The 22,356-nt window shown below is 38.5% G+C and overlaps 1 protein-coding gene across 3 annotated transcripts; it reads left to right on the top strand.

The window, feature by feature from the left end:
• Positions 1–271: 271 nt before the first annotated feature.
• LOC130241546 (E3 ubiquitin-protein ligase RNF14-like) lies at positions 272–21,835 on the top strand. Of its 3 annotated transcripts, none has more exons than XM_056473391.1 (7): positions 272–357; positions 1,748–1,908; positions 2,308–2,438; positions 2,599–3,087; positions 4,086–4,308; positions 6,133–6,242; positions 21,030–21,835. In XM_056473391.1, the coding sequence occupies exons 2-7, from the start codon at positions 1,758–1,760 to the stop codon at positions 21,165–21,167; spliced, it is 1,242 nt and encodes a 413-aa protein (XP_056329366.1). In that variant the 5' UTR covers positions 272–357; positions 1,748–1,757; the 3' UTR covers positions 21,168–21,835. The 3 variants fall into 3 exon arrangements, with proteins under 3 accessions (XP_056329366.1, XP_056329365.1, XP_056329367.1); XM_056473390.1 differs by lacking the exon at positions 21,030–21,835 and adding an exon at positions 6,361–9,360; XM_056473392.1 differs by lacking the exon at positions 21,030–21,835 and adding an exon at positions 6,361–9,360 and having other exon boundaries at positions 1,748–1,854.
• The last annotated feature ends 521 nt before the right edge of the window (positions 21,836–22,356 follow it).

Consider the following 22,356-nt stretch of genomic DNA (forward strand, 5'->3'; position numbering starts at 1 on the left):
AAACACAAGTTAAAACTAGTTTTGCTATTTGCAGCTCAATATTTGACTGAATTTTCAGAAGTTACATTAAGTCATGTTCTCCAAGCATTAAAAACATCACAAGCATTTGTTTCAACCTGTGATCAAAACTGACCGGAACTACCTGCGCATTAAACGATTCCCCTTCTTAATTTTAAAGTCAAAGTTAAAGTCAACCTGACAATAAACAAAGTTCCCTTTACTACACAAACTTGTCTGGACATGTCTTTCATTTCATTTATTTATTTAGCCTTTACGTCATCGGTTTACAGCCAGTGGTGACGGTATTACTCCACCTGCTGTTCTGTCGACTGTCATAAAGCAGGAAGAAGAAACAAGGTAAGCATAAGAGCTTTAGATTTACTCTTCTTGACCTATAATTCAGAATAAATAATAAGCGAATTAAAGAGTGAACCAATGTTTGACATGTAGATAATACCTTTAAATTGTCTTGGTAGTTTATTTTGACAGCATACTGTAAGGAGGAAGTATCGTAGGATAACCTATTTCCTGGGCTGATTTAGATTTCAACTAAATGTTGCAGTTAGTCTAATAATATTGAACAATTCTATACTATTATGCATAATTATGCATTAATACAAGTTATTGTCCTGATTGTTGATGTGACTCCGATCGTTGATTCATGACAAGCGGCTCTATGAACCGACTCCTTTAAGTGAAGTGGTGAGTCGAGAGAGAAGGATTGTTTGCTTGCGTTTGATGCTTAAACATTATTTACTTTTTATCAAAAGCAAAATTGTGGTATTAAAATATATTTTTAACACAATTGGTCTCAATAACACACATTACCAATCAAACCCAAGACAGTATGCTGTATGGTAAAAGCCAGAAGTTAACGAAGAGCCGTTTCGGAGTTGAAAGAGTCGGTTGAGCTTAGCCAAAGGACTCCCAATATTTAAGGGACCGTCTGAAAGTTATGTCCATTTTATAAAACGTCAAACTGGTGTTATACAAATTCGTAAAAATCTTCACTCTCACATTCTCAATGTTTCTCATTGTGATATTTATTTATCGACAGATGAGTTAAGGGATAGTTCATAAAAAATAATTAAAATGATCATTTACTCTTTAAGTTGTTCCAGACCTATTCGAATATTTCTTTTATTGAACACAAAAGCAGATATTTTAAAGCTGGTAACCTGTTAACATTGACTTCCGCGCATGAACCACACAAGATATATAAAATGTAATACTCAGTTATTTGATGATGTCAGATTTTCATATCAATTTATTCTTTTGAATTCTGCTCTTAAAGGGCCATTATACTGCATAGTTAAGCTTCTACCCTAATTTAACACAACTGAACAAGTTCATCAAGATCATACTAGGCATACTAGAATCTTCCAGACTGGTGTGTTAAAGAGAGGGTCTATTATGCATTCTAAAAGGTCATATGTTGGTGTTAAGGTTCTCTAACAAAAGGCGAGTATGCATTCAAATTGTCATTGTCTTATAATTCATTTATTTTTACTAATCCCAATGACTCCCATCTTCCATATTACTTATCCCATTCACTCCAATATGATTTGTTCAGTGATTAGTTTTTTCCAAACCCCTCTGTGCGTGATGCTAATCTGTGTTTAATTTTCCAGTGTGTTGTGATTGATCAACTGTGTTTGCAATTGTAAATAGAACATTGTTAAAGGCACTAGACTCTCATGCACTATTATAGAATATGAAATAATGTTTTTTTTTTTTTTTATCACAGGAATGGTCCAATGTCAACTAACCTAGACGCCCAGTCAGATGAACTGCTTGCCCTTGCAAGCAAATATGATGAAGAAGAGTTTCGCAGGACAGAATCAAGTCAGAAGGGTGAGATCCATCTGTGCCTTCAGATTCCTCCTGACTTCAGACTGCTAGTAAGAGGTGATACTGTAATCTTAACATTATATTTGAGCTATGAAGTATGAATACTGTATTTTTAACTGTGATAGACTACCATGGTGAATATGATTCTAAGGCAAATAGACTTTTTGCAATCAAAGTGTACCCAAATTAAAAGTGGACTAAGATCTGACTATTTTTTTCACAGGAAATAATACAATTATATTAAATTGAGTTAGGCATATCAGAATCCTCTGCGGAAACTAGTTTTGACTATGAAACATCAATAACATTTTAGTTTAATTTTTGTTTTTTGCCCTCAAAATTTCTTCTTTATATTGCAATAGCTTTTTATTTTATTTTATTTTATTCAGTTTACATTCAGTTAGCGTTTTTGCTTGTGCTCTGAAATGCTTTTGTCTTTATGTATATGTTTCATAGGAAAGACATGCGTAGAGGTTGATATTTCCTTTTTGCCGTCCACTATTCTGAGTTTTGAACTGCCGACAGACTATCCTTCATCATCTGCTCCAGTCTTTACTCTGAGCTCCATATGGCTTTCAAGAGTCCAGGTTTGTCATTTTTAGCAGTTTACATGGTTCACAGTTCATATATTTGATTTTATTTACATATTTTGTGGTATTTACATATATTTCTGGTATTTTTTGGCTATTTGATATTGACAATGATTATATAGTTTTTGTATTAATTAAGGTGTTTATTATTCAAAAGATCACAGCTCTTTGCAAGAGACTGGATGAACTTTGGGAAGAGAACAGGGGCAATGTGGTTCTTTTTACCTGGATCCAGTTCCTAAAAGAAGAGACTCTGCAGTTTCTGAACATCCAGTCTCCACTCGAGATCCAAACTAATGGTGTCCAGTCTCAGTGTGAATCTGCTGAGAGCCAAGCAGCAGACACTGCTGTAGAAGAGCTGGACCAGCGAGCAGTTCTAGAAGCCGATCCTCACAGTGATATATTAACCCAGCTGCTGGATTTTAATGAAGCTCAGAAGAAGAAGGTGTTTGAGGCTACAGTTTTTAGCTGTGGAATTTGCTTTTCTGAGAACCTGGGCTCCAGCTTTGTGCTCTTCAATGAGTGTCAGCATGTTTACTGCAAGACATGTGTTAGGGATTACTTTGAGATCCAGATTAAAGATGGCAAAGTCCAGTTTCTTTCCTGTCCTGAGGCAGAGTGCACCTCCCTGGCTACTCCTGCACAGGTACTTTTTCTTGTTTGTTTGTGTCGTCGTATGAGCTGGAACCCACTATCCTGCAGGGTTCAGCTACAACCCTAATTACACTCACCTGAAGCAGCTAATCAGGCTTTTCCATGGTCACACTGCACTTATCGTCCCATAAACTTCCATACAAACAGATGTGAATGTGGCAGACCGGAAACACAAGCTCACAGAACAAGTTTTGCAATTCGCCAAGTTCAAACTTGGTGAACTCTGACCTGCAAAACTGCATCACGTGGCTGTGTAAGACCAATGGAGGATCAAAACATGACCTCTCTGTACATAAATTTAAAATATGGGCCAATCACTCGTTTTTTCTTAATGTCTAATCATTTTGTTTAATCCCGCCCCTTTTCGCAGTGCCGTATGACAGAATTTTGCATGCTCAAACTCTAGTGTGACCGTGGCATAATTCAGATAGGGCTAGCTGCAGCCTGCGGGGGACAATCCAACCCCGCCAACATCTAAGTGCAGCATCAGATGTTGTAATGCACATGCTTACTTTGAGGGCCAGTTTTAGGTGTGGGGTTTTGGACTAGATCCAGCACATCATTGCATTTGATCAAACTCAGTTCTTGGAGGGCCACAGGCCTACACATTTTATTTCCAACCCTGCTCTAACACACTTACCTGCAGGTTTCAAACAAGCCTGAAGGACTTGATCAGGTGTGTTTAATTCGGGTTGGAAATAAACTGTGCAGAACTGGGCCTCTCAAGGAATTGAGCTTGCCACCTCCGAGTTACAGACTGCAGCGAGGAGGCGGTGGATTCTGACATCTCACTTGGATGGGGCTGGATGTACATGGCAGGCTGCAGTGAGACTCTTCTTGTATAATCTGATAACAAGCACATGCAGGTGTGCTGAAGAAGGTTGGAAATCAACTTTGCAGAATAGTGGGTCCCAGGGAAGCAGGGTTAAAAACCACTGCTTTAGCTGTTTGAACAGAAGTGTAAGTAACATCTCTGCATTCCTACAACAGGTGAAACTTCTCGTGAGCCAAGATGTTTTTGCCCGCTATGATCGGCTCCTCCTGCAGTGGAGTCTGAACCTAATGACTGATGTTGTTTATTGCCCTCGCAAAAGCTGCGGCATGGCTGTGTTGCTCGAACCTGACCAGACCATGGGCATCTGCCCCTCATGCACATTTGTTTTCTGCACCCTCTGCAATCGAGTATACCATGGCCTCGCTCTCTGCAAAGAAAGTAAGATCCCTGCCGAGTGTCTCTTTATTCACACAAGAAATATTAACTACGGTCAGTTTTAGTTGTATAGTAATTTAAATGTATGGATATTAGGAAAACATCTTTTACAGAGCAAAAAATATGCTGCATTAGTTGAAACTAGTGTTGGGCGATATGCGAAATTTTCAGATCGCCATATCGTCCCCCTGTGAGATCGTCGATACACGATACATGGGGGTGCGGCAATGTTATGTTTATTTATATAGAATGTTTATTACTATGTTTAAGCATATCTGAACATATTTAATAGCCTTTCGACGGATTTTTAAAACTTATTTAATAACCTACTGCATTTGCATTACATTTGATCTAGGATAATAATTGAAACTAATGCAAATCACCGCGCTTTTACAGCTGAATAGGCCCTGAGACCAAAATTATTTCAAACAAGACTCGATGCAGGTCTAATCATCACAAACGTAATCATCAACAGTGTCACATATGTATTTGCTAAGATCTAACACAACGTTGCGCTTGGCGTATGTGTTTATTGTTTTTCTAATAAGAGTTTCATTTTGGCTGCGGAGAGTCGGCAATAGCCTATTGTATTAAATAGCCTATTTGACAAATACAAATACGTAAAAAAATACGTAGTGCCTGTTGTTGGTGTCCCAGGGGAAGATCCTTCAGCTGACACTGGACAACAGTTTAAGAAACTGGGCTCGGCTTAGTCTGAAGCACCGCTGAAAGCTTCCATCATCTAGGTATAGTTTCAGGAGAAGTTGATGAACTCACAGCTGGGTGCACCTGTGAGTGGATCTAGTGGACTCAGACTCGGCTCCAAACTAACTTTTCAGCCTTCCTAATGCACAGCTATTCTCTCAGTAAAATCCATGTTAGCCATTTACAACCCAGGCTCATTCTGAGAACGTAGTCCCGGGGACGTTTCTGGAGGCCGCGAAATACGTAGCTGGGGGTACGTACGGCTGCATTTCATTTTTTTAAGCGAACGCTGCGGGGCGGTGTGAAGCCGTTCCCTTCGACGCTCGCCGGCCGGTCAGCCGGCCGCTCGCCTCCGTGTGGAGGGCTTTCCCGCTGCAACCAGTTTGTCCGGTTAGCTCTTCGTGTACTCTGGCGGACTCGAGGCGCAGAGAGGGGCTGACCACGACGACGACGACGACGACCGGGTTCGAGTCCGGGGAAGAGCGGTTCCAGAAATCAGGTAAGAAAACAAAAACAAAATCCAAAAAATTAAGCGAACAAGTTCGTCACAGGGTGAGAATGTGGTCAAAATCCGAAAACGTGGTAAAAATCGGACGAGGGCTTTTCTTTTTCTGGACGGCTTTTGTGAACCGTAGTTGGTTGGGTTTAGGGACGGAGGAGGGTGGGTCAGCCGATTGGCCGGTCGCACGGTCAATCATTCCGTCATGAAGACAGGCAGACAGGCGGAAGGTCGTTCGACAGCGGCCTCTAGCGGGTTTACGCGAGAACGGCGCGGGAAAAAGCGCGCACAGCGGCCTCTCGCGGACTCGCGAAAACAAAAACTGCACAAATACGTACCTCCCGGGACGTATTTCGCGGTCTCCAGAAACGTCCCCGGGACTACGTTCTCAGAATGAGCCTGGGTTGGCCATTTAGCAAGCTATAGTCACTGGGCATACAGAACCCCTGCCGATGATGCAAATCCACGTCTATTGCTTGGTGAATTTGATGTGCGAATGAAGCGAGTAAACTCAAAATGTTCACATTTTATATTATATAACATTTCATGAAACATGTTCGTGATTTTACAGTTTTTTTTAATGATATTACAATTTTAAATGACATTACTATTTTACACTACAGTACAAGAGGAGAATGAACGATACGAAAAGCTTGCAATACAAAGGAAAGATGATGAAGTGTGGGTGAAGCAAAACTCGAAACAGTGTCCAACCTGCGCCGCTAACATACAGGTCAGCAACTACTAGCTCAGAGATGTCATTTTTTCTTATTTAAAGGTGTCATCTGTTTAACTAATTTTGTTATTATGATTTATCAGTCATTAAATGTGCATTTTAATTGTTTTTACAGAAAGTTATGGGCTGCAACAAGATGACCTGCAGCTCCTGTCAGGAGTATTTCTGCTGGATCTGCGTTTCAGTTCTCAAGAGAAAAGACCCCTACAGCCACTTCAGAGACGAGAAATCTCCATGCTTCAACCAGTTATTGGATTTTGAAATGGTTGATAACGAAAACTGAAAAATAATGCACTTCTTCATGTACTCCTTCATGCTTCCACTCCTACAGGGCTGTGTTTTACTCTGGTACCAAAGTGTAGACAAGTAGAACCTTCCAGTGCTGGTGCATGGAGGAGTTCAAAGCCTTTAAACACTACCACAACAGATTTTTACTCACAACAACAAATCCTACACCGCAAATATAGGTGTCGATTATCAGTCAGCTACAGTATAGCCAGTGAGTACCAGTCAATACAATCTTCCATGAGAAATTTGCCTACAAATTCTCCTCAAGGTATGTGCTCAGTTTGTAAAGATGTCATACATTAAGGCCCAATCCACTCAAACATGAATATTTTCAAAACTGCAGTGTTTTTCTACACAATTTGACCGTTCATCCACACGAAAACACTGTAACAGGGGACTGAAACCCAAATTTGTGACCAGGGTAAAGATTTTTAGAAACTTTGGAAACACTTTACCAAAGTTTTTGCCTTATGACATTAGCATGCAGGCTGTATTCTCCTTTCTGATTGACCAACACGGCTTTATTCTAACGCTGCATTTGTAACAGAGGCCAGCTAGTGAAGTGCTGTGCAGGTAAACCTCAATCCCCTGAACCCGAAAAGTTGCTCTAGCGACAGACGCTAGTGGCCATGGTCTTTAGTCTCATTTTTAGAGCAACTGACTCCCATGCGGAGAGACGCCGGTTCGATCCCAGCTTGGAATGGGTTGGGTGATGTAGGATCGACGGGGATTACATTGGTGCCGTGACCCGGATGGGAGTGAGGTTTAGCTTGCTGAGTGTAACAGAAGCCAGCTAGTGAAGCACTGTGCAGGTAAACCTCATTCCCCTGAACCCGAAAATGTGCTCTAGCGACAGATGCTAGTGGCCATGGTCTTTAGTCTCCTTTTTAGAGCAACCAACTCCCATGCGGAGAGACGCCGGTTCCATCCCAACTTGGAATAGGTTGGGTAGGGTAGGATCGACGGGGGTTACATTGGTGCCGTGACCCAGATGGGAGTGAGGTTTAGGGGGTAAGTGTAATAAAGGCCAGCTAGTGAAGTGCTGTGCAGGTAAATCTCTCCCCTGAACCCGAAAAGGTGCTCTAGCGACAGACGCTAGTGGCCATAGTCTTTAGTCTCATTTTTAGAGCAACCGACTCCCATGCGAAGAGATGCCAGTTCGATCCCAGCTTGGGATGGGTCGGGTGGGTAGGATCGACAGGGGTTACATTGGTGCCGTGACCTGCATGGGAGTGAGGTTTAGCTTGCTGAGTGTAACAGAAGCCAGCTACTGAAGCACTGTGCAGGTAAACCTCACTCCCCTGAACCCGAAAAGGTGCTCTAGCGACAGACGCTAGCGGCCATGGTCTTCAACCTCCTTGTTAGAGCAACCGACTCCCATGCAGAGAATCGCCGGTTCGATCCCTGCTTGGAATGAGTTGGGTGGTGTAGGATCGACGGGGGTTACATTGGTGCCGTGACCCAGATGACAGTGAGGATTAGGGGGGTGAGTGTAATAAAGGCCAGCTAGTGAAGTGCTGTGCAGGTAAACCTCACTCCCCTGAACTCGAAAATGTGCTCCAGCGACAGATGCTAGAGGCTATGGTCTTTAACCTCCTTGTTAAAGCAACCGACTCCCATGCGGAGAGTCGCCGGTTCAATCCCAGCTCGGAACGGGTTGGGTGGTGTAGGACCGGCGGGAGTTACACATTCACTCTAGCATCGACAACGACCTCTCATTTCAATGGGGTGAAGTCTAGATGAGATACAGCTGTGGATACTAGTATCAATTTATTGTAATTTTTGAGACACTGTACAACTATAATTAATATTTTAACATTACTGTGAGAGTTGGGTTTAAGGTTGGGGTGATGGAAGACGTTATTAAAATACAATTGAATGGATAATTTAATAAATAATATGAGCAATACTGGGTATAATTACTGTTTTTACATTACAGTAATGGTTGGGTCTAAGGTTGGGGTAGGTGTATATTAATAAAATACAATTGATTGGGTAATTTAATCAATAATATGAACAATACTGGGAATAGTTACTGTTTTTACATTACGGTGATGATTGGGTTTAGGGTTGGGGTGGGGGTAGACAGTTACAAAATTATATTAATACTTGGTATTTCCGACTGCAGCTGTATACCTTCTAGCAACAACTTTCAATGGAGAGCGATCGACTGACCATTTAGCAACCATATATGTGCATGTCAAGCGATGCAACAGAGTAGAGAATCCTTTAACTTTATGCAAATGAGCACTTTCAGCTCCTGCACCAGACTGTTGTATTCTCTGTGCTGTAGACTTACAGTACAGAGACACGCTTGCAGCAGATAAATAGCTGCAATGATGACCCGGCATGCCTTTTTTTTAAACAAAGGCATGGGGAAAACTTCCTGTGTAGATCTGAACTTGTCTTAAATATCCTCATATTAACACTCCAATATTCATTTGCACTACAAACCTGTTTTGTTTCTACCAAGCCGCAGAGAAAAGCATCTGCAGAAGCCAAAGATCTCACAAGTCTTTCCTGTTTAGTTTGTGTTTGTAGCTCTAAATGTATGTATAGTTAATATTCCTCCAAAACACAGCCGTTTAATTATATGGTTTCCAAATACGTTTACATGAAAACCCACAATTTACAGCAAATTTGAAACAGGTGGTTTTGCATCTGGATATCTTTCTGCCCTAAATGAAGCACTATAAACCTTTAAAGCTTGCTGATATACAGAGTCATTTCATATTTAAAGTTACAGTTCACCCAAACATGAGATTATACTGACTATTTACTCTCTCCTCATGTGTTTCCATCCCTTTATGAGATTCTTTCTTCTGTATTATTGCTATTATTATTATTATTATCATCATCATAATTATTAATATTGTTGTTATTATCGTTATTATTATTATTGTTATTATTATTATTATCATCATCATCATCATAATTATTAATATTGTTGTTATTATCGTTATTATTATTATTATTATTATTATCATCATCATCATAATTATTAATATTGTTGTTATTATCGTTATTATTATTATTGTTATTATTATCATCATCATAATTATTAATATTGTTGTTATTATCGTTATTATTATTATTATTATTATCATCATCATCATCATAATTATTAATATTGTTGTTATTATCGTTATTATTATTATTATTATTATCATCATCATCATAATTATTAATATTGTTGTTATTATCGTTATTATTATTATTGTTATTATTATCATCATCATAATTATTATTATTGCTGTTGTTATTGTTATTATTATTATTGTTATTATTATTATCATCATAATTATTATTGTTGTTGTTGTTATTATTGTTATTATTATTATTGTTGTTGTTATTATTATTATATATATTATATATATTTTTTATTTTATTTTTTTAATTGAAAACCTTAACCAATTGACTACCATAGTACGTAAACAAATACTACAGAAGTCAATGGTTACAAGTTTCCAACATTCTTCAGCATTTTGTTTTCAACAGAAGAAGTCAGGTTTGGAATAAGTGAAGGGTGAGTAAATGATGACAGATTTTTCAGTTTTGGGGAAACTTTAAGATGCTGCTGTTCTTCACACGTTTACAAAACAGGTATTTTCTTGCACTTTGTCAGCTTATGAATCATATAACCAGAAAATCACATCCATTTCCCCACATTTATTTATTTGCTTGTAACTGTTCAGAGGCAAATATTTTGTTACCCAACCACAATATTTAGGCCTTATGTAACTTTGCACTAAATCTGTAAATAAATTCTAATAAATATAATAAACACAGGATTATGAAGAAAGAGACGACGGTTTGATCATCTACCTATAGTGAAGTGTTTGAATATTGAATGTTGGGATAAAGCAGCCACTGACATCCATTAATATTTGTTCCTATTATGGAATTCTGTGGCTGGTTTTATTTAGTCATTCTTCTTAGTGTTCAACAGAAGTGCAGGATGATGAAATGATGACAGAATTTTCATTTTTGGATGATTTTGGATCTCTTTAATGTGAAAGAGCCTCAGTACGCACATCATCCTGTGTGAAAATATGCTGTCATAACTTTGTGAATATGCTATTAATTGTTCTGTTTTAAACACTACAGTGATCTACAATGATATGAATCAGTAATTTAGCATTTTATTGCTTTGGTTATAAAAGCATTTGAATTTGTGGTGGTCAAAATGAAACTCAAGAAAGACAGAAATAAAGGCGTCTTGGTTAATTCATTGTGTAAAGTTTTTACAGACAATTCGGCAGCTCAGCATCAGGATATACAGCAGTTCTGTTAGCAGCATTATAAGACACCAGCCAGACTATTATTATTTTCGATTCTGCGTACATACATGACAACGAGCCATTAAGTTATTGGCAATAATTCACAGTGAGGTGGGGATTTGGCTTTGATGTAGAGTGGATGTACTTCTCAGAGCAATAATAATGATGATGGAAATAATAACAACGTTAATATTACATTCACTTAGAGCAGTGTTTCCCAACCCTGTTCCTGGAGGCACACCAACAGTACATATTTTGGATGTCTCCCTTTTCTGACCCATTAACTTCAGGTGTTGGAGTCTCTTCTTATGTTATGATGAGTTGATTCAGGTGTGTTTGATTAGGGAGAGGTTGAAAATGTGTACTGTTGGTGTGCCTTCAGGAACAGGGTTGGGAAACACTGACTTAGAGTAATAACACAATGTGTTTGAAATAAAATGAAAATTTACATCACAAATTATTCCTAAAAATTCAGTTCAAGCTTATTTGTACAGCGCTTTTCACTTCCGAATCAGCTTTATAAAAGGTGCACGCTATTACATTACTGTCAGTATCAGAAACTTTAGTTGTTGTGATTAGTTGACAATATATATAGTGTTCTACCATATATATATATATATATATATATATATATATATATATATATATATATATATATATATATATATATATATTCTGAGCACATAAAGTGCACATCATGCCATATTATTTGGTAATAGTAAGAAAAACGCCCAATAGGCTGTAAAAGCCATATAAAACAAAAGCACAAACTCTACAGATATACCAAGTTCATCAACTACATTTAACTGTGATGGCAAGCACCTGTCACTCATGTCACTATGTCCTTAACTATATAGAATTTTAAGGTTTAATATGACGAGCTATAAAACAACCTCATCCCCTCATAGTTGTCATGGAGGATATTAGCTTACAATGAATATAATTTTTATTTATTTATTTTTCTACCATGCTATAAAGACGTTTTTTTTCTGTTGTAGAATTAGGGATTTTAATATGGTGAGTCTATAGCATTGACTCTCTTTTGAAGCCAGCCTGTCGATGAATTGCCGGTTCATTCACTTCCGTAGGCTACTGGCTTCACAGAGAGGAGACCGACGCCTGAGAGAAGGTGAGCAAATACAAATCTTGTATTTTTCCTGCCCGAACGCTTATTCGGAATAATACACTTTTAAAGTAACCAGTTCAATCTTTGGTGTTAATCTTAAGTGTTGACGTGTATAGTTACGTGTTAACGAGTTTCATTAAATTGTAAGTAGTTATGTGGCTAGTTTGACAGCCTTATCAATTGTTTAGTTACCTCTAGATGTTTGAAAACATGTTTTAGGATATGCTGCCTAAAACTGTCCATTCATCTCCACCAAACTTGTTAGTTGCAATTTTATGTCTGTGAATGATTGTTGTTCAGATGCGCAATGGTCAGTATGTATTACATAATACAGTCGCGAATAATAAGGCACCGTCGAAAAATTCCACTCGCTGCATAAAAACGTTGTCACTGTTTAAGGTTTATTTCGATGAGTAATCAGTACATATCATACCATACCTGTCAACATTAGGATGTGAAAGTAAGGGATAATACCACCATAATAAGGGATATATACCCCCCCCCCCCCCCCCCAAATATAAAAAAATCCCCTAAATTACTATGGTATTCTGGAGCTGTTTCATTGTATATTAAACAGTTTAAAGGTCAGTTATATGTTTTATTTACAAAAGAAAAAAAATGTATACATTAGCAGCAAATAAATTAGCAAACAGTTCAGCTGATTAAAGTTAATAGCTATTATAAAGAAATAGTATCAAGTTATGAAATCTCATTAATCTTTTCTTCACTGTATAACTAACACATTCTGATTAAAGAGCAACAATTGAATCTAGTTTAATTGCATTTTTTTTTTTTTTGGATTACATTAAATAACAGATGTGTCACTTTAAAAATGCACACATCTAACATTATAATAAAAGCATGTGTTTTCCCTGACTTTTTATGCTCATTTAGGACTAAATGAAAAAAAGAAAAACCCCCAAGATCGACATCTTTAGACTTTTGCTCTGCGTGTACAGAATCAATTTGGGAAACAGCATCTATTTATCACTATGGAGCGCATGAGCTGACAGTCACGCACCACTATATGACTTTTTTTAAGATTGTATAGTAGGGGCTACGGCACCTGTGATGAATAGGAAAGAAAATCCTGCCATTTTAAGAGCAAGGGGCGGCCCCTGGTGGTTCGGAGGTATGGGTTGCGTACAAGGATTATCGTCTCTTTAATTTTTATTACCACCCTACAGAGAAAGACTGAAAATATGGGATGATACTGGGATAGAACTGTAAAATACGGGAGAATGCTGGGAAAAACGGGAGGGTTGACAGGTATGGCTCATACATGCATGAATAATTCAATTAAAAACTAATTTTTAATGTGATTATTTTAAATGGTTACATTATAAATAGGACAAAGTGACTTACAGATATACATTTGCCAGTACCTCTCTTATTAAGCTAAGCAGGGTTAGTTGAAACATTGTTTAAACTTTTCTATAAAGGCTATCAAAACAAACATATGACATTTATCTACTATTGCCATATTAACACTGTATAGAGAAAAAATATGGCAAAAAAAATTTATATTATTATTTATTTTATAATATTAGTAATATTAAATCTGTGTTGCAAAAATTAGATTCTGCGACATTAGTGATTTTATATTAGGGCTGTGCAGTTATTTGAATGTCAATTCAGTTTCAAATATTCTTGCTGTTGAATATTCTGTTTAACTTGTACATATCTTAAACTTTTGAGCCTGTCATGTGTCCATCTGCCAGTTATCAGTATGTGAATCCATTGCTAAAACTGACAGTATCTGTTTTTAGATTGATCTCAGGAATGGTCCAATGTCAACCAATCAGGAAGCCCAATCAGATGAACTGCTGGCTCTGGCAAGCATATACGATGAAGAAGAGTTTCGCAGGACAGAATCAAGTCAGAAGGGCGAGATCCATCTGTGCCTTGAGATTCCTCCTGACTTCAGACTGCTGATCAAGGGTGAGAGTTTGTGCAAGAGATACAGTTGTCTATGTGCTTGAGCACTGGCTGGAGTCTATTTGTGCCTTCTATGTGTGAACTATTTTGTACTTTGAACGGTATTGTAGAGCTGTAATCGGGCCATAAAAGTTAAGCCCGATAAGGACCGAGCCCGACAAGTACATTTTGATTGACAGCTTTTTAAAAGCCCGAACCTATTTATAGCTCGACATTATTCAACTGTGCACCTATACACAGCTCTTTTGCCTGTTTACGTAGGTTACAGGCCACTTGAAGTTGGAACAAAGAAATACAATAAGTCCTCTGTAACATTGTAACATCTCAGCACTCTAAATAGGCCTAGGTCAGGGATGGGCAAACTCGATCCAGGAGGGCCGGTGTCCTGCATAGTTTTGCACCAACCCTAATCAAACACACCTGCTTGTAGCTTTCTAGTGATCTTGAAGACACTAATTAGGGTGTTCAGGTGTGTTTGATTAGTGTTGGAGCAAAACTCTGCAGGGACACCGGCCCTCGAGGATCGAGTTTGCCCATGCCTGGCCTAGGTACATACACTTAGCCTTTAAATTGGACAACACACAAATGAAAATAAGTCTTTCTTAACCAATTAAAAAATAAATTATAAAATATGACGGGTATTTGGCAATAACGAAATTAAGATAAAGGCTCTTTCAAGAGTTCACGCTTAGATATTGTTTGACAACTGTAAGCAGGTTTGGCATGCTGTCCCTGGAGAGAACCCTAAGCTCGGAGATAGGTGAGCCCAGGGCTTCCGCCTGGTCCATAGAGCATATGAGGGGAGTACGAGATCGGTGGTTCTCGAGAGCTCCCCGTGGTAAAGGAAGAAAAAAGGAGAAGGGGTAGATGGGGGGTTTCTTCGGAAATCAAAGATAATAGTAGTTCTAGCTAGGCTACTTATAGTGAGTTGGGGTTAATCTGATTGGCTAGCTAGTGAATGTAGATGAGTGCCCAGCTGCAGTCAATCATATCACGTGCTCCTCTCGAAATTAGTTTGTGAAACTTCACTTAGGATTTGTTTCGCCATTTCTCTTCACAATCTGGCATTAAGGTGATGGTGAAGCTGAATAATAAAATAATAATGTCAACATTAGCCTATATACCCTGTCTACATTATGATTTTATGGTTTAATTAATATTTAGTTATAATTTAAAAATCCTTTACTCATTAAGATTAGGCTACGTGTTTTTGTGGAGGAACACTCTAAATGGCTTTGGCGCAGTTCTGCGCTCACTAAGCAGCACTGAACACCCTTTCTCTGCTGCTGCTACTGGCCAGGATGCATACTGTTCTGGCTAATTTTGCAAGTTTTGGGGAGAATTGTTTGTTCATCTTCCACCGGCCAAAAACATCCATTTCATTTTCCATGATAGCGGTTTCAATGTAGCGAGTGACCTTGTCATCTTCCCTGTCAGCTTGCTGTACACTTACCATGAGCGACCGCTGAAATACCTTGGCGGCTAGAATGACCGTTCTTATTGAACGGGTGGCTGGCCTCACCGCAGTCAAAATTCGCTCTTTTCGCCTTCTCCGTCATCATTTGTTTCACCTTTGCAGGGATGGATTTTAATGTTGTAACAAACGAATGGATAACTTTCTCACGCTAATCCAAATGCATCACATTACTGTTCATTTACTGCGCAAGTCCAAGCCCGGCCCGACCCTGTCTAAAATGATAGAAATTAAGCCCAAACCCACCCGAACCTATCGGGTTCAGGCAAAGATCTTCAGCTCTACGGTGTTGTACTTTGAGCTGTGATTCTATTAATCATAGTGACACCAAAGGGGGTAATGTATTGTACTGTATACTGTTAACAACAAAATAAGTCATAATTTGCCCTCATTTGAGTTCAGATTAAAATAGCTACTCTTTGAAGGTGTTCATACTTGTAGTTTTTTAAACAACTACACTTTTAAACTTCTTTCATTCACAGTACACCAAGTAAAGACCTTTCAATGAAAGGAGCTGTAACTGAACTTAATGTCCACAGGAATGAACCTGACACAATTTTCACGAGTTCATTTGCAGAATGGATGTATTGTGGACTATAAATCTGCTAAAATTAACCATGTGCAAAATATCATCAATATCATTAGCCCTTTGCGCATGACTTATGCATATTAAAACACAAAGGATCGCATAGAGCTCACCATAAAGTAAAACCGTAGTTGTGACTTTAGTTGTGAGACCGTAGTTGTGAGGCAGAAGTGTTTTAATGATAACTGGTAGTACACATTAAGTAATCAACAATCAATTGCAAACACACACACACACACACACACACACACACACACACACACACACACACACACACACACTTCACAAATTTTATTTCATCTGTGTTGCATGTGCTCTGCATAGTGTTCTATACAGTGTGTTTTTATGAATATGTTTCATAGGGCAGACACGTGTAGAGGTGGATATTTCCTTTTTGCCACCCTTGGTTCTGAGTTTTGAACTACCTACTGACTATCCTTCATTATCTGCTCCAGTCTTTACTCTGAGCTCCAAATGGCTATCAAGAGTCCAGGTTTGTCATTTTAGCATTTTAAATTATTAAAGTATTTTTATTTTAAAGAACATTAAAGCTGTTTTTTTTTTTAGTTTTTAGTTTAGTTTTGATTTGAAGGGATTACCCAAAACATTTGGCTATAAGTGTAATACACACTAAAGTTAAAGGAAACCATTAGAAGTATCATATTACATCTTTTATATTTGATATAATGACACAACCATTAAGATAATCATTTAATACCTTGTTTAATTTATAAATAGATCACAACACTTTGCAAGAGACTGGATGAACTTTGGGATGAGAACAGGGGCAATGTGGTTCTTTTTACCTGGATCCAGTTCCTAAAAGAAGAAACCCTGCAGTTTCTGAACATCCAGTCTCCACTCGAGATCCAAACCAATGGTGTCCAGCCTCAGTGTGAATCTGCAGAGAGCCAAGCAGCTGATGCTGCCGTAGAAGAGCTGAACCAGCGAGCAGTTCTAGAAGATGATCCTCACAGTGATATATTAACCCAGCTGCTGGATTTTAATGAAGCTCAGAAGAAGAAGGTGTTTGAGGCCACAGTTTTTAGCTGTGGAATTTGCTTTTCTGAGAGTCTGGGCTCCAGCTTTGTGCTCTTCAAGGAGTGTCAGCATGTTTACTGCAAGACCTGTGTTAAGGAGTACTTCGAGATCCAGATTAAAGATGGCAAAGTCCAGCTTCTTTCCTGTCCTGAGCCAGAGTGCACCTCCCCAGCTACTCCTGCACAGGTACTTTTTCTTGTCTGTTTGTGTCATAGTATGAGCTGGAGACCCACTATCCTGGAAGGTTCAGCTCCAACCCTATTTAAGCACAACTGAAGCAGCTAATCAGGCTTTTCTGGATCATTTGATACCAAACACTTCTAGGTTTGCTAAAGCAGGTTGGAACTTTGAAGGTCAGTGGGTCCTCAGTAGCAGGGTTTAAAACAGTTTAACTGTTTGAACAGAAGTTTAAGTAACATCTCTGCACTCCTACAACAGGTGAAACTTCTCGTGAGCCAAGAAGATTTTGCCCACTATGATCGGCTCCTCCTGCAGTGGAGTCTGAACCTAATGACTGATGTTGTTTATTGCCCTCGCAAAAGCTGCAGCATGGCTGTGATGGTTGAGCCTGACCGGACCATGGGCATCTGCCCCTCATGCCAATTTGTTTTCTGCACCCTCTGCAATCGACTATACCACGCCCTCTCTCTCTGCAAAGAAAGTAAGTCTCCTTTCATACACATAAGAATGATTAAGTCAGTTTTAGTATTGCCATTTATGCATTTAGAAAACCTTTTGATAGAGCAAAAATATATAGTATACAATTGTGGGTTCATCTGACAGCTGAATTAGTTGAAACAGTGGTGAAACAAAAGAAGTAAATGATTTCTGTGTGTGTCCATGTCTTGGTTAAGGTTGTGGAGAGCTTAAGATTAAGAGATGTGTCTTCAGCTGCTCCATGAATGTTGTAATGGACTCAGATGTTTGGTTGGAGGAAGTTCATTCCAGCAGAGAATAGTTTGTCTATACTGCCACACCTAACCAATGCTCACAAGCACAATATGTTGCAGTGAGCCCAGACATGGATGAAGAGTCATTTCAAACATTCTTATGTTTACTGATAATCCAGCAGGCACAGGATGTCAACCTCAGGTGGTGCCTCTGGAGTCTCAGGAACCTTGAGGTGTAGGATCCTCCAGATGCTTGCAGTTGTGCGTAAACCTAATATTTGGCCACCCCTAACCAATGCTCACAAGCAGAATATGTTGCAGTGGGCCCAGACATGCATGAAGAGACATTTCAAACAGTCTTATGCTTACTGATAATCCAGCAGGCACAGGATGTCAACATGAGATTAGATTGACCTTTTACCCAAACATTGTGGGACGTTACATTTTGTTTGGAAATGAAAATCTGGTTGACATCAAAAATGAGGCAGACGTAAATGATCAATGTCAAACAGACGTTGCAATTTGGTTACTTTCCAGAGCATCCTAAAAACAACAAAATATCAACGTCTAATGCTGCGTTCACACCAGACAAGGATGAAGCATCAAGCTTGAGTGATTTACATGTTAAGTCAATGCAAAGATATGAATACACATCCTGTGGCACATTTCGCGCGAATGACACGATTCGTGTGAATGAAGTGTCGCGAGTTGAGTGTTTTGCGCATTTGATACATCGGAACTTCAGCAGACATTCGCGCCACATTAATCTATTATGACCTTGCTCTTGTAGGAGAGAGATTATGACGTAGCGCCTGTTGTTAGTGTCCCAAGGGGAAATTCTTTTGCTAACACCGGACAACAGTTCACCAAACTGGACTCGGCTCAGTCGGAAGCACCTCTGTAAAGCCTCCATCATCCAGGTATGGTTTCTGGAGGATATAATGAACTCACAGATCTAGGTGCACCTCTGAAAGGATCTAGTGGACTCAGATGCTGTGCCGAATGAATCTACGCTGTTTTTCAGCCTACTACTCTCTCAATAAAATACATGTTAGCCATTTAGCAGTGAAGCTAATGACATGACTCAGTGTCTATTGTGAAGTGAATTTGACGTGCGAATGAAGCAAGTAAACTCAAAATGTTTATGCGTCTATTTATGCACGATTTATTAGCGTCTTCCGTGTCTGGTGTGAAGACAGCATAGTGATGATACAGCTTGACATTGTGTGGACATTACCACTAGGACGTCTATCAGACATTGGATTTTGGTAAATAAATGTCAGTATTTGACATCAATATGACGTTGGCATAAGATGTTGGCTCTACAATGGATTTCCGACACTTTCCAACACAACATAAAATCAACCAAATATCAACATCGTTTGACATCATTCTTTAATGAAAAAGAAAAGAAAGACACAATAGTGCTCATTCAGTAAAGGCACAGCTAAACAGATGTGTTTTCAGTCTTGATTTGAATGTGCCTAATGTTGGAGCACATCTGATCATTTCTGGAAGCTGATTCCAGCAGCAAGGGGTGTAGTAGCTGAAAGCCGATTCACCCTGCTTTGACTGAACTCTTGGAATATCTAGTTAATATGATCCTAAAGATCTGAGTGATCTGTTAGGTTTGTATTCAGTGAGCATATCTGTAATGTATTGATGTCCTAGGCCATTTAGTGATTTATAGACAAGTAATAATACTTTAAAATCTATTCTGAATGTAACTGGGAGCCAGTGTAAAGACCTGAGGACAGGTGTGATGTGCTCTGATTTCCTGGTTCTGGTCAGAATTCTGGCCGCAGCGTTCTGGATGAGCTGTAACTGTCTGACTGTCTTTTTGGGAAGGCCCGTGAGGACGCCATTACAGTAATCCACCCTGCTGCTGATAAAAGCATGAACAAGTTTCTCTAAGTCTTCACTGGAAACAAAGCATCTAATTCTTGCAATGCTTTTGAGATGATAGTATGCTGATTTACTGACTGCTTTGACATGACTATTAAAACTCAGATCTGACTCCAGAATCACATCAGGATTCTTGACCTCATTTTGTGTTGTTTGACCCTAAGAGTCAAGGTACGCATTCACCTTGAGAACCTCATCTCTGTTCCCAAACGCAATGACTTCAGTTTTCTCTTTGTTTAACTGAGGAAAGTTTTGGCACATCCAACTTTTAATTTCATCAATGCATCGACAGAGGGTGTCAATAGGGCTGTAGTCATTAGGCAGTAAGGCTAAGTAGATCTGAGTGTCATCAGCATAGCTGTGGTAGGAGATTTGGTTGTTTCTCATTATTTGGCTCAGAGGAAGCATATAAAGGTTGAACAGAACAGGTGCCAGAATTGAGCCTTGTGGGACTCCACATGTCATGGGTGTCCACCTCGACCTATGGTCACCTAAACTGACATAGGAACCTCTCCCTTCAAGTTAAGCTCTGAAACATTTGAGGACCGTGCCAGACAGCCCAACCCAGTAAGGGCTCTACGTTAACATGTAACTTACCCTGTTGAGATGTTTCTGTTTGAAATCACTTTAATTTCAGGAAAATAATACTGAAAATTCAACAAATTACCATTTTCAGTTCTTTACAACCTATAAAACTGTTTCAAACTCTGTTGCACTATACTTTGGAACAGTGCATTTTATTTTTTTAATAAATAATATTATCATTGTGACCTTTGTTCAATAAAATGTGGATTATACCCTAATGGTTGATAATATACTGTCATTTGCATCAACTAATTAGGAAAATTCTATTTAATCATTTGGAAGGCAGTGTAGATGGCTAAACATTACACTGAAGCAATATCCTTTATATGCACCTATGACCTTCAGATGATCACCTTTATCATGCATCATTAAAATTGTAATATTACATGTACGTTTCATCATTTTTTTAGACAACAACATGATTTTACTCTCTTCTACAGTACAAGAGGAGAATGTACGACGTGAATCACAAAGAAAAATGGCAAGAAACAGAAAAAAAGATAAAATGTGGATAAGAGAAAACACTAAACAGTGTCCAAGCTGTGGCGCTAACATACAGGTCAGCAACTGCTAGCTCAGAGATCTGACTTTTGTTATTTAAAGATGTAATCTTGTTATGGAATTATTTTGTCATGATTTATTAGTCAATCTAAGTGGATCTTGTTTTACAGAAAGATATGGGCTGCAACAAGATGACCTGCAGCTTCTGTCAGCAGTATTTCTGCTGGATCTGCGTTTCACCTCTCAAGAGAAATGACCCCTACAGCCACTATAGAGATGAGAACTCTCGGTGCAAGTTAACCTCTTAAAGGGCCACGAAATCCCCCTGCCTCATCATTTGTGCCAATCAGACAACAAAATGTCTCTAGCATACTCTATGCAAAAGTTATTCTATTCCATCTGATAAGAGAACGGAACCACTTATTGGGGTATTGGGCCAGTACAGACCTTTCAAATTTAAAGAATGTGAACCAGGTCACGGATCAGGTATCGGGTACGCAGAGTTTAGGGGGCTAGGGTGAATAGTGACTTGGCCTATGGATGAGGTTGTAAAATAATGCACTTTCCATGTATAAAAAAAGTCATTTGCATCCATGAATTCATACAGGGCTCTGTTTTACTTGGAAAAACAGAGGCTAGACAAGTAGAACCTTCCATTATTTTCAGTTTTGAGGGATGATGAAGATGCTGGTGTTCTTCACACGTCCCCAAAACTGGTATTTTCTTGCACTTTGTCAGTTCGTACATCACATAACCAGGAAATCACATTTATTTACCCACATTTATTTATTAGCTTGTAACTGATCTGTTTTGTCACCCATAAACAATATTTATGTCGTGGGTCACTTTGCAAAAAATGTGGAATAAACCATGTGAATCAATATTTTAGCATTTCATTGCTTTGGTTATAAAAGCATTTGAATTTGTGGTGGTCAAACTGAACATCGAGAAAGACAGAATAAAATTGTCCAATTAAGTGTCTTGGTTATTTCATTGTGTAAAGTTTGTCGAGTTTTCACTAACTACATTTTACAAGTTTACACTACTACTGATGTGTTTTATTAAGCTTTTAAAACATCGTTTTATACGTTTAATTGTTTAAATTAATTATAAATGTTGATAACACTTTATAATAACTGCACATTAAGGATCATTTGTTAAGCATTAGCAAACAGTTAATTCATTATTTGTCACATGTCATGTGACTATACCCTTAATTATGTGGAATAATAAGGCTTAACATAAATTAAAATGATGAGTTATAAAACAAAATACCCCCCTCACAGTTGTTATGAAGGGTATATATATATATATATATATATATATATATATATATATATATATATATATATATATATATATATATATATATATATACACCCTATATACAGTATATATATACAGTATAGGCTGTGAACACGTTTTTTTCTGCTGTGAAGTTAGGGATTTTATTATGGGGAGTCTATGGAATTGACTCTATTTTTAGCCCAGCCTCTA

The sequence above is a fragment of the Danio aesculapii genome, chromosome 15 (assembly GCF_903798145.1).
Source record: "Danio aesculapii chromosome 15, fDanAes4.1, whole genome shotgun sequence".
Lineage (NCBI taxonomy): Eukaryota > Metazoa > Chordata > Actinopteri > Cypriniformes > Danionidae > Danio > Danio aesculapii.